At 44.2% G+C, this 15,133-nt stretch overlaps 1 protein-coding gene across 1 annotated transcript; it reads left to right on the forward strand.

Moving 5' to 3' along the window:
* The first annotated feature begins 2,356 nt into the window (after window positions 1–2,356).
* On the forward strand, window positions 2,357–3,043 carry NEUROG3 (neurogenin 3). Its single transcript, XM_033942943.1, has one exon. The coding sequence runs from the start codon at window positions 2,357–2,359 to the stop codon at window positions 3,041–3,043; it is 687 nt and encodes a 228-aa protein (XP_033798834.1).
* The last annotated feature ends 12,090 nt before the right edge of the window (window positions 3,044–15,133 follow it).

Raw genomic sequence — 15,133 nt, forward strand, 5'->3', positions numbered from 1 at the left:
ACGCCCATTTAGGCGTTAAGCACTGCTAGGCGCCTTGTGATAGGTGCCTACATTTTATAGAATCCGGCAGGTGCCTACTGGCCAATTAATTTTCTTTTTCAATTATGAGCTTCTTAAAGCTCATTTAGCTAATTAACGTAGGCGTTGATTAGCATAGGTGCCTCTTACACAATCTGGCCCCCAAATAATACCTTAACTGGGGGAGTAAAGACTGGAGAAGGCAATGGCCAAACACCCCACTAATGGTCTACTAAGAATCAGTCACACAAGTGGTGGCCCCTGTGAGTCATTCATGAGTTGATACTTCTATATAGGAGACAACATTTACCTTTTAATTTTTTGTCTTAATCTGAACCTGCTGGCAACCCCTGCTCAATCCCTCTTTCTCCCTACCACATCCCTATTTTATAATCTGTATTTTTTTAGCTGCATTAGCTGAACTGCTTATTTAAAATAATTTTTTAAAAGCCTCATTCAATTGTGGGGTTTTGTAAACCCTTTTTTATCTTTCTTTTTAATGCAATGGTTGTCTTTTCCTTTTATTGTTTTTTATGTAAACCACATTGATGTATAAAACAAAATGCGGTCTATAAATCCCAAATAAGCATAAACAATGTTAGTCACTCAGTAACATAAAGGGCCTCTTTTTTTATATATCTTTAATTCCAACAAGTATGTCTCCTGCTTAAAGAATGAATACACATTAGCTACCCAAATTATTTAGTTCTAACCTATCCTTATACATATTTGCATACAAAGAGGGGGATTTCTGACAATTTGATGGTCATGTTTTGAAATTTATGGGGGAGGGAGGGGAAGAGGCAGGCACCTTTCATGTTTATTTTAGGGCCTTTGCCCACACAATCACAAAGATGCCTTCAGCACTACCCCTAGACATTCTCATGCAATTTTTGTTAATGACTTTGGCAACAGGCAGGCAATAAGCGTCTTACTAGTTCCCAGGTTTTTATTTCGATTAAAAGCTGGTGAGACACATTTCCCTCTCTCCACGTGGAGAAGAAAATTACCTTATCATTGCTCTACTAAACTGTTCTGTGCTTAGAACTTCAGAAGCATCCCAGTAATCCTCATCTGTAAATGAACTAAAGTCTCTGATGGATAAGGCAGGAAAAGCACAACGGAGGAGTAGCCTAAGAGACGAGTATGATGAGAGTCCAGAGAAGCCAGGGTTCAAAGCTCTCTGATGCTGCATGTGAATTTTGGACAAGTCATTTGACATCCTCCAGGGACAGGAAAACACCTACTATGCCTGAATGTAACTCACTTTGAGCTTCTACTGAAAAGGTGTGAGCTGGACTCAAATCCTCTTCAAACAGTTGTTTTATGCATGATTTGATCTGCGGTATTGGTTCTTTGCTTGGGATCAGTTTTATGAAACAAAGGCGTGCCTTTGCCTAACAGAGTTCCTGGACTGAAGCCCATGCTGGATTTAAGAACATTCTAGGAAACAGGGTTGGGGGGGTCTCTCTTTTTCCCTCCCCACCCCTGTTCTTTGTTAGGATTCCAGCTGTGTGAGGATATGATGGGGGGGGGAGGGCAGCTCGCGTGTCTCCCTCCTTAGCTGATTGGTCACTTCCCAGGCACTAATGAGCCCGGCACACTCCAAGCAGGCTGATAAGATAAAGCGTGCCAAGGGGGCACACTTTACATTGATCGCTAAGTCCCCATTGTTCCTGGACGGTATATATATAGGAGCTAAAAGGCAGTCGTGTGCCTGACGCACTGCCTTCACGAGACTGTACTCGAGCAGGTCTCTCTGCAAGGGGAAAGGGACAGACAGAAGAAGCAGCAGCTGGGCTGGGGACTTTTGCCACAGCTGACCTCTCTTTACACTGCTACCACTGCACTGCAAACACTTTGCCGGGAGCCTGCTACTTTGCTAAATAGGTAGGTGGGTTTCTAGTGCTCCCCAGGGCTTTCTTGACATTCACAAATTCAGTTCACCTTGCAACTTCTTCAAAAAGCCAAATGCAAAAAATAAAAGTTTTTTTTAAGCTTAATACTTCTGGCATTGTTTAGAATATTCTTACAAAATTACTTCTGCAAATTCAAACTTTCATCCAAAAAGTAGATGGCTAATTATTTGACCAAAGAATCGAATTTTTCTTGTTTACAAGCCTAAATATTAGGTTAGGTTTTACAATATAGTATTTCTTTTTCTTTTCTTTTTCTCATAACTAAGAATATTTTTTTACATTAATCCTTTTATCATTTGAGTTCTAGGTCCTTTTGCTGTTTCTTTACTGTTACTTATTCATATCTTCATGTTTCTGGTTGTTAATTATTTCACTTTCTTCTTCTTTTTTTTTTTTATGTAGCTATATATATATCTACTATGTCTCCCAAAAGTGACTGCTCTCCAGTCCAGCTGTCAAGTGAAGGAGGTCAATATTATCCTATACCTGACGATGAAGATACCTCTTCCCTGCCATCATCTCCCAACCCTTCGGTGAGCCCATTGGGCTTGGAGGATTGCTTCTCGGAAGAGCAAAGCTCCTACGCAGACCCAAGAGAGCCCCCGCAGAAGAAGCAGAAAGCCAGAAAGGGACGCACGAAGGCCAAAAGCGAAGCTGTGGTGAGCAAGCAAAAGAAGAACCGCAGGGTGAAAGCCAACGACAGGGAGAGAAACCGCATGCACAACCTGAATTCTGCCCTGGATGCCCTGCGGAGTGTCTTGCCCACCTTCCCGGATGACGCCAAACTGACCAAAATTGAGACGCTGCGTTTTGCTCACAATTATATCTGGGCACTGACCGAGACCCTTCAGATGGCGGATCAAACCCTCCTGGGTCTAGGGCCTCAGGAGGTGAGGGAGACCTTCCAGAGGAGCCCCAGCGCTCGCCTCGTGATGGATCTCACTAGCCCCGTCAGTAGCGCCAGCAGCAGTTCTCCATGCGAGTGGGATTCTCTTTACTCTCCCGTGTCCCAGGCGAGCCTGAGCCCCACGAGCTGCATGGAGGACCTGCTCCCCAGCTCCATTCCCTGCTTCAGTCACAGCCCTTCCTTTCCAGAGTACATCTGAACGACTGCTCTTTTTTTCCCCTGTTTGTTCGCTCAAATCCTCGTTTGCCTTTGTTAAACCAAAAGTACACTCACCAATATCACAGCAAAAGTGTGTGTGTGGGGGGTCTTTTGCTATTAATAGGGGAATGGGTAAACATACTATCAAAATATATGATAACAGTGGAACTTGGGACAATTAATGTCTAATAGCTTTTTGCTCTGAAAAAAAAATCATCTATTTTTGGGAAATTATTTTCTTAACTCAGACTTGTGCCCTTTTTGCCTTAATGTTGGGAAGCTATTTTGCACTTTGTAGGGTTCCTGTGCTAGCCAGGTACAAGAAGATGACGTAGCTCTTATAAATGTTCAGAGGGAAACAAAGTATTTTTCCTTGCGTAAACTGTGTAATTTGCATTATTTCTCTGCTGACTGTAACCAGCAAAATCTGCACAGTTGAATTTTGGACAAAGTTCTTTCTATTAAGACAATAGCAACATCTTTAACAATTGATTCTCTTGAAATAATTTTTTGTATTTTGAAATCATAAATTATATTAAATTGCTCCCTTTTTCTATTTATTGATATTTCATAGCCTATATACATACATACATATATATATATATTGTACATAAAAGATTATTTTTTGCCGCTTAATGGGAACGGCTGTTGGTGATTACAATAAAACTTGTCATAAATAAACTAAAATGAAGATTGGTCTCTGTCTAGTCTGTGAAAACCTTGAAATGAGTAACTGGAATAGTCTAATAGTATGTAAGAGATGCTTTTTATATGAGGTTAGGGAATTCTGCAATCCTGGCAAATCAAAGAATTAAAAGTGGTTAATAGAAAGCAGTAATATATTTCATACAATTAAAAATCTAGAAACAAGGCATTTCTTTCTCACTGTTGTTCAAGAACACAAGGGGAAAAAAAATTAGGAGGTGCCGCTGAAAAGTTCTCATCCTAACCAAGAAGAGAATGATGTGGCGCCATGAAACTTATAAATTATTCCACACTTTTCGTTTCAATGATTTGAAATGAAATGAAAAATGTGGAATAACTTGTAAGTTTCATGGCTCCAAATCATTCTCTTCTTGGCTGGTCTGAGAAATTTTCAGCGGCCCCTCCTAAAGCTAACAATTTTTTGACTATTGGTTGCACGCTGGTAAATAAAATCTGTATAATTTGGTTTTCAATATGTACTTGAAACATTAAGTATTTTAACTTCTATAATCAGAAGAAAGAAAAGAAACATATCCAGGTGAATTGTAATAATAGTAATAGCAACAACAATAATAATATACTGTAGTCATCAAATCTAAAAAGCAAATAAATAAACCTGGAGATTTACCAGGGAATGTGGAAAAGTTCTCATCCCAACCAAAGAGAAAATGATACCATGAAACTCACAAGTTATTCCACACTTTTGTTAACACTTTTCGTTTCGTTTCATATCATTGAAACGAAAAGTGTCAAAAAGTCAGAAATAACTTGTAAGTTTCATGGCTCCACATCATTCTCTTCTTGGTTGGGATGAGGACTTTCAGTGGCCCCTATTCTAGTAAAAAAAGGATTGATGAGTGTTCTTTGCCTTCGTGTAATCCTCAGGTGTGATGCTTTCACCTGCTAAATTTTCAGGCTGTGGGTGGCAGCTCTTCTGCTACACAGACGGAAACAGGTCATCTTGAAACTTTCCCCCTTCTGCTTCTGTAGGGAGATCATCCAAATGCAAAAACTATTGCAAGCAGAACGAAAATTGCAAAGGAAAATAATTAGGCTGGAATGATTTTTAAAAGTCAGTAACTGTATTTAAATTTTTAACCCTCAGAGGAAAATCTATTCTGTGATTAAAAAAATAAAAAAAAAAGTGCCCCAACCCCCACATCTGTCCCTTGAAAACAGTGGCCCCCAGACCCTTGGGTAAAACAGGTGCAGACCCCTCTTGGTAAAAGATTGGCATCGTACATACATTCCCGTAGTTTAATTAGAGCTATGAGGTTGTCTCTGATATCGGATGAGTGAACTGGTATCTCATTTTATATCTGAAACCTTAAGTAACACAACGTTTAATAAATTATTTGCTGAGGGAGGGGAGATTTGCTCTGGCAGCATTCAGGTTTACTCCTGGTCTAGGTTGGGGGGGGAACCCTTTTCATTGTGTGGGTGGCAAGATTTTTATATTTTATTTATTTATTTATATTTCCTACAAAGGCCTAAAAGTCATAAAAAGAAAGGACAGAAGGAAAAGTAGAACGGGAAGGAGAAGAAAAGTTATATGTGAACTGTCTAACAGAGTGGCACATCTTTAAACAAGAGCAAAATGGGAGCTGATGAATGAGTTAGGAAAAAAGACTTGTTATAGAAACAAAGCAAACGGAAAAAGATAATATATGTCTTTTGGGGTTGATTCTACATATGATATGTCACCTAAAAATTCTGCACCAACTAGAGTGATCTGCCAACTGAGCTGAGAAAAATCACCCTTAGTGCCACCTAGCAGCAGCATTATGTATGAGGGGGTGCTGAAAAGTTCTCAGCCCAACCGACCAACTTGCTAAATTCTGAGCGCTATTTTGCCACCGTAGCTGAAAAGAGTGTTATCTTATTTTGTTAAGAGCCAATTTGCAGAAATGAAATTCTATGTTTTTGACAGAGAGTGATAGAACACTGGAACGCTCTTCCGGAGGCTGTTATAGGGGAAACACCCTCCAGGGATTCAAGCCAAAGTTAGACAAATTCCTCCTGAACCAGAACGTACGCAGGTAAGGCTAGTCTCAGTTAGGACGCTGGTCTTTGACCTAAGGGCAGCCGCGTGAGCGGACTGCTGGGCACGATGGACCACTGGTCTGACCCAGCAGCAGCAATTCTTATGTTCTTATCATTGATTGAACCATATCCACATCATTCTCTTCTTGGCTGGACAGAGAACTTTTCAGCACCCCCATGATTCACTATTTCTTCTAACCCTATTTATGTCAGGATTTTCTTGGTATACATGCCTGCACCTAAGTTATGCATACTGTACATCAGTCCATATTTTATAATTGTACACATAACTGGAAAAAAAAAATGCCCATGATCCACCCCTAACCATGCCCGCTCTTAGACAGGCAATTTGGACAAAGCGCCTATCAAGTCGTGTGTCTAACATTTGATTAATGCCAATTATGAGTTAAGTACCAATTAGCACTGATTAAGCATAGTAATCAATTAAATTAGGGGCCGACATTGCCTAGGTACAGCAATTTAGGTGCCTAACTTTGGGCCAGATTCACTAACCTGCCCCCGATCAGGGCAGGTCTGATGAAATCCCAACAAGTAAATATGCAGATGGGGACGATCGGAGGAATGTCTCCATCTGCAGGCACAGATCAGTGTTAAGCGATCCCCACGCATGCGCAGACCATCTGTAGATGGTCTGCGCATGTGCTAAACCTCCGGGCCCAGCTTAGATTTTTTTTTCTTTTTCAACGTTAGAAGCCCGTGGTTTTAACCCACTTAAAAGCCCATGGATTAAAACCATGGGCTTGCACTGCAGGGAAGGGTGGGAGTCAGGGCAGGCAGGCGATCGAGGCAGGCAGTTTTCGGGGCAGGCTGTTGTTCGGGGCAGGCGGGCAGGCGTTCGGGGCAATGAGAGAGTCCAGGAGAGTCAGGGCTGCAAGAAGTTTTCGGGGCCGTGACTTTTTTATTTTTTGCTTTTTTCATCAGGGCGGCAGGCAGGAGAAGAGCATAGGGCAGAGTGGGCAGGAGAATAGCATTGGGGCGGCAGGCAGGAGCCAAGCATGGGACAGAGCGGGCAGGAGAAGAGAGCAGGGTGTGCAGAGAGCAGGGCTGGAGAGTTGGAAAGACGTTTTTGACTGGTCCCCAGCTTCTTCAGGTGATCGGCCAGCCCAGTCGGATCTGAAATTTGGTGTTGTGAATCATGTCCCAGCCTACTTTGCATGCGTTTCACCTCATTTGCATGCACGGATTTGAAGCGGATCACAGAAGAGGTAAGTGAATCAGGCTGGAGGGAAAGTTGATAGTAAAGGGGTCGCAAACCGATCGGTACACGATTGGTTTGCTTTGTGAATCTAGCCCTTCATGTGGACTTTACAGAATTTGGAGGTTTGTGAACCAAGACCAATGGTCTTTTCCTGGAAGATGGTAATGATGAAAATGGTGAGAAATTCAAAAAGGCTAGGATATACACAGAGGTCCCTTATAAGAGAAGAGAATGGAATAAAAGTGTGGTGTATTTCCAGTCAAAGAAACCGATAAATGATTCACAAAAGTAAGAGTATATTGTAGTAGAGTAACCTGCATATGGCAGCAGGTGGAACCCAGGTTACTTTTCTAGGCAGACTGGATGGACTATGCCTAAACTAAACTAAACTTTAAGTTTGTATACCGCATCATCTCCACAAAAGTAGAGTTCGACACGGTTTACAAGAATTGATATAGAAAGGAACTCCAATGAAGAGGGAAGGACTTAGTAAAGAGGAAGATAGAGGGACTTAGCATATCGAAGAGGGGGGGAGTAGTTACAATTTAGAAAAAAGCCAGGTTTTCAAATGTTTTCGGAAGCGTTGGAGGGAGGTCGTACTCCGAAGCGGGGCAGAAAAGCCGTTCCACAGCTCGGTGATCCTGAAGAGGAGGGATGTCCCTAGTTTTCCTGTGTGGGATATGCCTTTTAAAGAGAGGAAGGATAGTTTGAATTTTTGTGTAGATCTGGTGGAGTTAGGATTCGAGGAGATCCAAGATAGTGGGAAAAGAGGAGGAAGGATACCGTGTAGAGACTGGAAGGCTAGACAGGCGCATTTGTAGTGAATCCTAAGGATTACTGGGAGCCAGTGAAGCTTAGACAGAAGCGGGGAGACGTGGTCGAATTTGTTTTTCACGAAGATTAGTTTACCCCCGGTGTTCTGAATCCGCTGAAGCCTGTTTTTATCTGCCATCATTTACTATGTTACTATATAATAAAGTAGTTTATTTTGTAAAATCTACCACAGGAGAGGTAATCTATCAGTTCAATGCCAGAAGGTGCCTCTTTCTTTGATTTACTTCTTATAATGGACCTTATAATATTTTTTTGTTGCATTAGTGCATCTTTTGGAATTAAATGTTTACACTTTTATGATGCAGGGATTTTTAAAAATGTAGCTCAGACCTTTTTCAGTAATAGCTCAACGTAAGTTGCATTTAGATACAGCGGATCAGTGGTCTTCATTAAATTTTAAGCTGGGGCCACTTTGGATTCTAATGAGCTAAAGGAGAGCTGCTAAATCTCTTCTCATGGGGGGGCCATTACCAGGGCCGTCATCAGGGCTGACATCGGAGAATACTTCTGGTCGGCTATTTGTGCGCGGCAAGGCAGGCAGGAAACAGGAGACAAGCCTCTCGGCTCGAGCTCTGTTTTGCTGAGAAAGTTGCAAAGATGGGCTGGGAGACAAATGCGGAACACAAAAGGGGGGAGGGACACAAGGCATGAACTTGGGAGAGAGGAAGGGAGGGAAAGAGATGCTGAGGTGGGGGAGGGAATGGGTTTTTGGATACAGAAGACATGGACTTGGGAGAGAGGAAGGGAGGGAAAGAGATGCTGAGGTGGGGGAGGGAATGGGATTTTGGACACAGAAGGCATGGACTTGGGAGAGAGGAAGGGAGGGAAAGAGATGCTGAGGTGGGGGATGGAATGGGTTTTTGGACACAGATGGCATGGACTTGGGAGAGAGGAAGGGAGGGAAAGAGATGCTGAGGTGGGTGATGGAATGGGTTTTTGGACACAGAAGGCATGGATTTGGGAGAGAGGAAGGGAGGTTAAGAGATGCTGAGGTGGGGGAGGGGAATGGGTTTTTGGAAACAGAAGGCATGGACTTGGGAGAGAGGAAGGGAGGGAAAGAGATGCTGAGGTGGGGGAGGGAATGGGTTTTTGGACACAGAAGGCATGGACTTGGGAGAGAGGAAGGGAGGGAAAGAGATGCTGAGGTGGGGGAGGGAATGGGTTTTTGGACACAGAAGGCATGGACTTGGGAGAGAGGAAGGGAGGGAAAGAGATGCTGAGGTGGGGGAGGGGAATGGTTTTTTGGAAACAGAAGGCATGGACTTGGGAGAGAGGAAGGGAGGGAAAGAGATGCTGAGGTGTGGGAGGGAATGGGTTTTTGGACACAGAAGGCATGGACTTGGGAGAGAGGAAGGGAGGGAAAGAGATGCTGAGGTGGGGGAGGGAATGGGTTTTTGGACACAGAAGGCATGGACTTGGGAGAGAGGAAGGGAGGGAAAGAGATGCTGAGGTGGGGGAGGGGAATGGGTTTTTGGAAACAGAAGGCATGGACTTGGGAGAGAGGAAGGGAGGGAAAGAGATGGTGTGTACACAGGGATAGAAGAAAGGAGAATTTTTGGTCATAGGGAGGGAGTGAGGTACAGACAGTGGCATACCAAGGTGGGGGAGGGTGGGGGGGCAGTCCGCCCTGCCCCGCCCCGCCCCGGGTTTACGTCCCAAGGGGATGCACAGCTGGCCACCCTCCAGTGTTCTCTCTAGGCCGGCAAACTGCAGCTGTTTAGCCACTTGAGTGCCACCGCCGCCATCTGGAACAGGCCGGCGCCAAGTTCTCCCTGCTTTTCCCTGTGGGTGCGACCAACTCTCGCCACTCGCGTCAATTCTGACGTCGGAGAGAACATTCTGGGCCAGCCAATCGCTGCCTGGCTGGCCTAGAACGTCCTCTCCGACGTTAGAATTGACGTCGGGTGGCGAGAGTTGGTTGGCCCCGCGGGGAAGAGAAGCAGGGCGAAATCGGCGCCAGCCTGTTTCCGATGGTGGCAGTGGCAGCCTATTCCCCAGTGGTGGTGGCAGCATTTTCCCAATGGTGGTGGCATAGGGGAGGGCAGGGAGAAAGAAAGAAAGGGGGGGACAGGAAACCAGAAAGAAAGAAAGGGGGCAGGGTGAAACAAAGAAAAATGGGGCACGGAAAGAGAGAGAAAGACAGACATACAGAACGAAAGAGGGTGTGGAGAGAGAAAGAAAAAAGGGGGCAGGGTGAGAGAGAGAGAAAAACAGACATACAGAAAGAAAGGGGGTATGGAGAGAGAGAAAAAGAAAGAAGGGGCAGGGTGAAACAAAGAAAAAGTTTGTGGAGGGAATGAGGTCTGGAGGAGAGAAAGCATACAGGAGGCTGAAAGAAGGGAAGAAATATTGGATGCACAGTCAGAAGAATAAAGTGCAACCAGAGACTGATGAAATTACCAAAGGTAGGAAAAATGATTTTATTTTCAATTTAGTGATCAAAATGTGTCTGCTTTGAGAATTTATATATGCTGTCTATATTTTGCACTATGGCCCCCTTTTACTAAACCGCAATAGCGTTTTTTAGCGCAGGGAGCCTATGAGCGTTGAGAGCAGCGTGGGGCATTCAGCGCAGCTCCCTGCGCTAAAAACCGCTATCGTGTTTTAGTAAAAAGGGAGGGGGAATATTTGTCTATTTTTGTATAGTTGTTACTGAGGTGACATTGCATAAAGTCATCTGCCTTGACCTCTTTGAAAACCTGCGGAATATAAATAATAATTAACATTTTCTCTGCGTACAGCGTGCTTTGTGTTTTTAAAATTTTATTGTTGGTAGATCACTTTGACTTGGCCACAAAGGTAAGGGGGAGGGAGGGAGGGGAGCTGCTGAAAGACATCTAGTAATCCTTGCAGGCTTGAATGTGCAGGGAATTATTTTTGTAAAATCATGTTTTATTATGTGACTGGCATTATTTAGACTTTAATTTCTATGAATGAATAGAATGAAAATGATATAAATTACTTGTTTGTTTTTATGTGCGTGCGCTGAAGGAAAGTGGAGAGAGAGTGGGCTGAGGATGCTGAAGGGAAATGGGGAAGAGAGAGTGGGGAGAAGACGCTGATTTATAAATTGACAATTGTACAGAATATTGTTTCTTTTTTATATTCATCCATAGCTGCATGTTAATGATGTGCTCATATGCACTTATTTATCATCATAACATATACATCATCATTAACATGCAGCTGTGGATGTGTAAGGACAGGCTGAGGAAGATGGATGGGAAGGAAGGTGCACATATCAACATATTGTACATTTTTAACATGCATGATGCAGCTATAGGCAAGCTGAGGAGGATGGGATCATACAAATGTGTATGTTCAGATATGCGCTCAGATGGATAGTTTTTTCTGATATATTTATTAAGCTTACAGTATTTATAAAAACACATTTAATACTTGTTACAAAAAATATTGTGCAATTGTGATCTACTTCTGGCCTACAAAGGTCAAAAGAAATCCTTTACTGAGATTTTACATTCAAAAGTGAATTATAGCTACTAGCACTATTATTTATTAGTTATTTATTATGCAGATGTTTGTTAGTTTGTTATTAGTTCAGTATTAGACATATGTTAGTTTAGAATAGATAGGTATAGATTAGTTTAGTTTAGGTTAGGCTAGGGCCCTGCTGAAAGAGTCTACCTTGACATGGTTGCAGGCTTACAAATCTTTTGGTCAAAGAGTGCGGCGACAGAGAAAAGTATGTGTGTATTCGGCCCATGGAAGAAGGGGGGGGTCGGGGGGGAAGGGGTGCGTGGGGGTGCGTGGGGGGCCCAATAGGATTGCTCAGTAAGGGGCCCAGAAATTTCTGATGGCGGCCCTGGCCATGACATGGGTGACTAGTATGTACGAGGGGGTGCTGAAAAGTTCTCAGCCCAACCAAGAAGCGAATGACGTGGCTATGGTTCAATCAATGATCTGAAACAATGTCAAAATATAGAATTTCATTTCTGCAAATTGGCATTTAACAAAATAGGATAACACTCTCAGCTACAGTGCCAAAGTAACAATCAGAATTTAGGAAGTTGGTTGGTTGGGCTGAAAACTTTTCAGCACCCCCTTGTATCAATGACAACCATCCTACAGCCCACCTTCAGACTTCACTAAGGACTTTTCTCTATGATGTGACCATTTCCAAATACATTTTCTTTTATCTATTGAGAAATGCCTTGTCCTTCAAGTATGTGTTCATCCTTCCCCCATCTATGTTCCCATTTTTTGTTCTGAACCTGGGTAGAGAGACAGAGTAACAGAACCCCCCCCCCCCCCTGAAAGGCAACGAGGACTGCCAAGGCGGTCTCCAAGGTCTGTCATTGGCTCCTAGGCCTTGTATTGAAGACCATTAGTTTACTGTTCCGAGAGAGCTTACAATGTATGGGGCCAATGCAGAAAAATCTACTAAGTTCTGTGTGTACTGGCTCTCACTTTTAGCAATTCAAAAAATTGGGAATTAACTTGTATATCAGACGCCCTTAAATTCAAATGCTCAAAAATAGTGTCTGTTCAATAAAAAGCCATACTTAAACCACAAAAATGAAAAAAAATGCCTAAATAAAGTAGATTTTAGGAATACAGAAATAAGTTTTCTCTCTCTAATTTTGGCCTGGGATTTGAACCCTAAGGCTCGTATTCTATATAGGATGCCCAGTCTCTGAAGCTGCCTATGCGGCTTTTGAGAATCACACAGGGTCATCCTATACAGAATCACGCCTAAGCCCACCTAAGAACCCGATTCTCTAACCGATGTCCATGTTACAGACATGGATTAGAGAATTGGGTTACTGCCGAGCTTATCATGATAAGGGATTCCCCTGGGATGATATGGTTAGCAGCAACCCATCCCCACCCCCTGCGAAGACTACTGGCAGGAGGGATAGTCAATCCCTCCTGCCAGAATCCCCCCCCCGAACATCACGTGGCAGGAGGGATACTCAATCCCTCCTGCTGGAACCCCCCCCCCCCCCCCGAGCATTGCACGGCATGAGAGATGCCCAGTCCCTCCTGCCGACACCCTCCCACCCTTCTGAAAGTTCACCCCCACCAGGACCCCCTAACCCCACCCAGACCACCAACCTAAGTTGAAACCCCCAACCCTCCACTAACCTGGAATCATTGACCAGATGGATGCACTGGGGATGGGCCTAAGGGCCATATAGGCATGGGAGGGGCCTAGGGGATCTGGCCAATCAGAATCATAGGCCACTCCCAGTGCATCCCAGAATGCACTAGGAGATGGGCCTACGATTCTAGTTGGCCCAGGTGCCTAAGGCCCTTAGGCTCCTTCTCAGTGAATCCCATGATGCACCAGGAAGGGGCAGGCCTGCCATGACAGCGGAGGCGGGCCTACCAGCTAGACGCAGGCAGGAGCCGTCCGTTCGGCCAATGATTCCAGGTTAGGGAGATCTGGGGGGGGGTCCTGGTGGGGGTGGGGGCAAACTTTCAGAGGGGGGTGGTAGGGTGTCAGCATGAGGGACTAGGCATCCCTCCTGCCATGTAATGTATGGGTGGGGGGTGGAAGGGTGACAGCAGGAGGGACTGGGAATCCCTCCTGCCGGCATATACGGGGTGGAGGGTTCTGGCAGGAGGGATTGGGCATCCTTCCTGCAGGTGATGTATGGGGGGAGAATGGGCGGTCGCTAAACTTATCACGACAGGGAGATCACTTGCTGCGATAAGCTCAGTGGCTACAGCTGCTTACAATGATGAGGCTTTAACCTAAGGTCTGAGGAGGCATAAAAGATTGGCTTGTTCTGCAGTCAGTATTAGTGAAGACTTTATGTCTGTTTCTTCTCTTTACCATGAGCATATAGACCTATAACATTTGTCTGGGTTCCATTCCATAGAGAGTATGGGGGCAGAAGGGAGGGAGAATAAAAGATATGTCAGCAGAGCAGTGGGGTACCCTTAATGTGAACTTAATGGTGCCAGGTACACATTTCACCATAATCCCTTTACATCATATGGTGAACCTTCCAACTCCCCCCCCCCCCCCCACATACACACACAGATTAAAAAAAAACAACTGCTGTACTCAGATGTCTACCACCCCAAAAACCGTTATGCCTGCAGATGGAAGAGAGGCCTGGAAAACTCTTAAAGGAGACTGAACTCTGAGGACTTTCTTATGTAAAGTAATTTTTATTGGAACAGACAAAAGCACAAGTACCAAGATTCAGCCAAACAAGCAGTGCTCCAAAGAAAACAGTTTTATACCAACCAATAAATCCCCCCTCCTCCCCCATCCCTCATCCCCCCCCCCACACACACACAGACTGGAGTCCCTGAAATACAAAATTGAAAATAACAACACAGATAAAATAGCAGTAGACACATTCAACAGTTCAAAACTCTATTGCGTACCACAGGAGTCATGGTATTCCAAAAACGTTCCCAGGTAGCCGTAAATTGCTCCCCCCGTACTTTGGAGAGGTCAGGCACCTCACGGCACTCCCAAGTCAGCAACAAAATCATCTGAGAGTGCCACATAAAGATAGTAGGGGCATCAGTGTCCAGCCATTTTAGAAATATACATTTCAGGGCACATAAAATGGACCACCGGAGAAAAGCCTGCAGTCCCGGTGGCCTCGGATGGTAGGAAGGAGGAATGCCAAACAAAAGGAGAGGCTGAGGTCGTATAGTCACATTCCAAAGAGTCCCTATGAAAGTAAAAAGTTGTGTCCAGGAGGCTTGAACTACCGGGCAAGACCACAGCATATGTCCCAGAGCAGCAATCAATTGACCACATTTATCACACATAGCTGATGACCGAAATTTAGCACAAAAAGCTCTATAAAGTGATACATAAATTTGAAATAACAACTTAAATTGCATTTCCCAAAAGTATACATATTTTCTCAAAGCCGGCAGCCGGGCCACTGCGCCTGATAGGGTATTTTCCGGAAGCATTATATTCAAATCCAGAGACCACACATCCTGGAGGTGAACATAGTCCGGCAAGGGGGTTTCATCCTTCAGGTGTCTAAGATGAAACTTAAGTGGGACTTTCATCTGAGAGCCAAAAGTGTAAGCCATAGACAATAGGTCCTGTCAAGCAGATTGCAAGTTGTTCTTGTCCAAAGTAGTTACATAATGAGCAATCTGCATATATGCAAATCTGTCCACGGCCGTTAGGCCATGAGACTGGCATAGAGTTTGAAAGGACTGCATGGAACCATCATCCTGCACCAGATGAAATAAAAGGGACAACCCTCTTGCCGCCCACTGTTAGAACCTGGAGCTCCCCATACCTGGAGTAAAATTTTGATTGCCACACACAGGTAAAAGGGG

Source organism: Geotrypetes seraphini, chromosome 4, assembly GCF_902459505.1.
Source record: "Geotrypetes seraphini chromosome 4, aGeoSer1.1, whole genome shotgun sequence".
Taxonomy (NCBI): Eukaryota; Metazoa; Chordata; class Amphibia; order Gymnophiona; family Dermophiidae; genus Geotrypetes; species Geotrypetes seraphini.

Excerpts from the sequence above, each read along its gene's own strand:
- NEUROG3 (XM_033942943.1), top strand. The coding sequence starts at position 2,357 with ATGTCTCCCAAAAGTGACTGCTCTCCAGTCCAGCTGTCAAGTGAAGGA.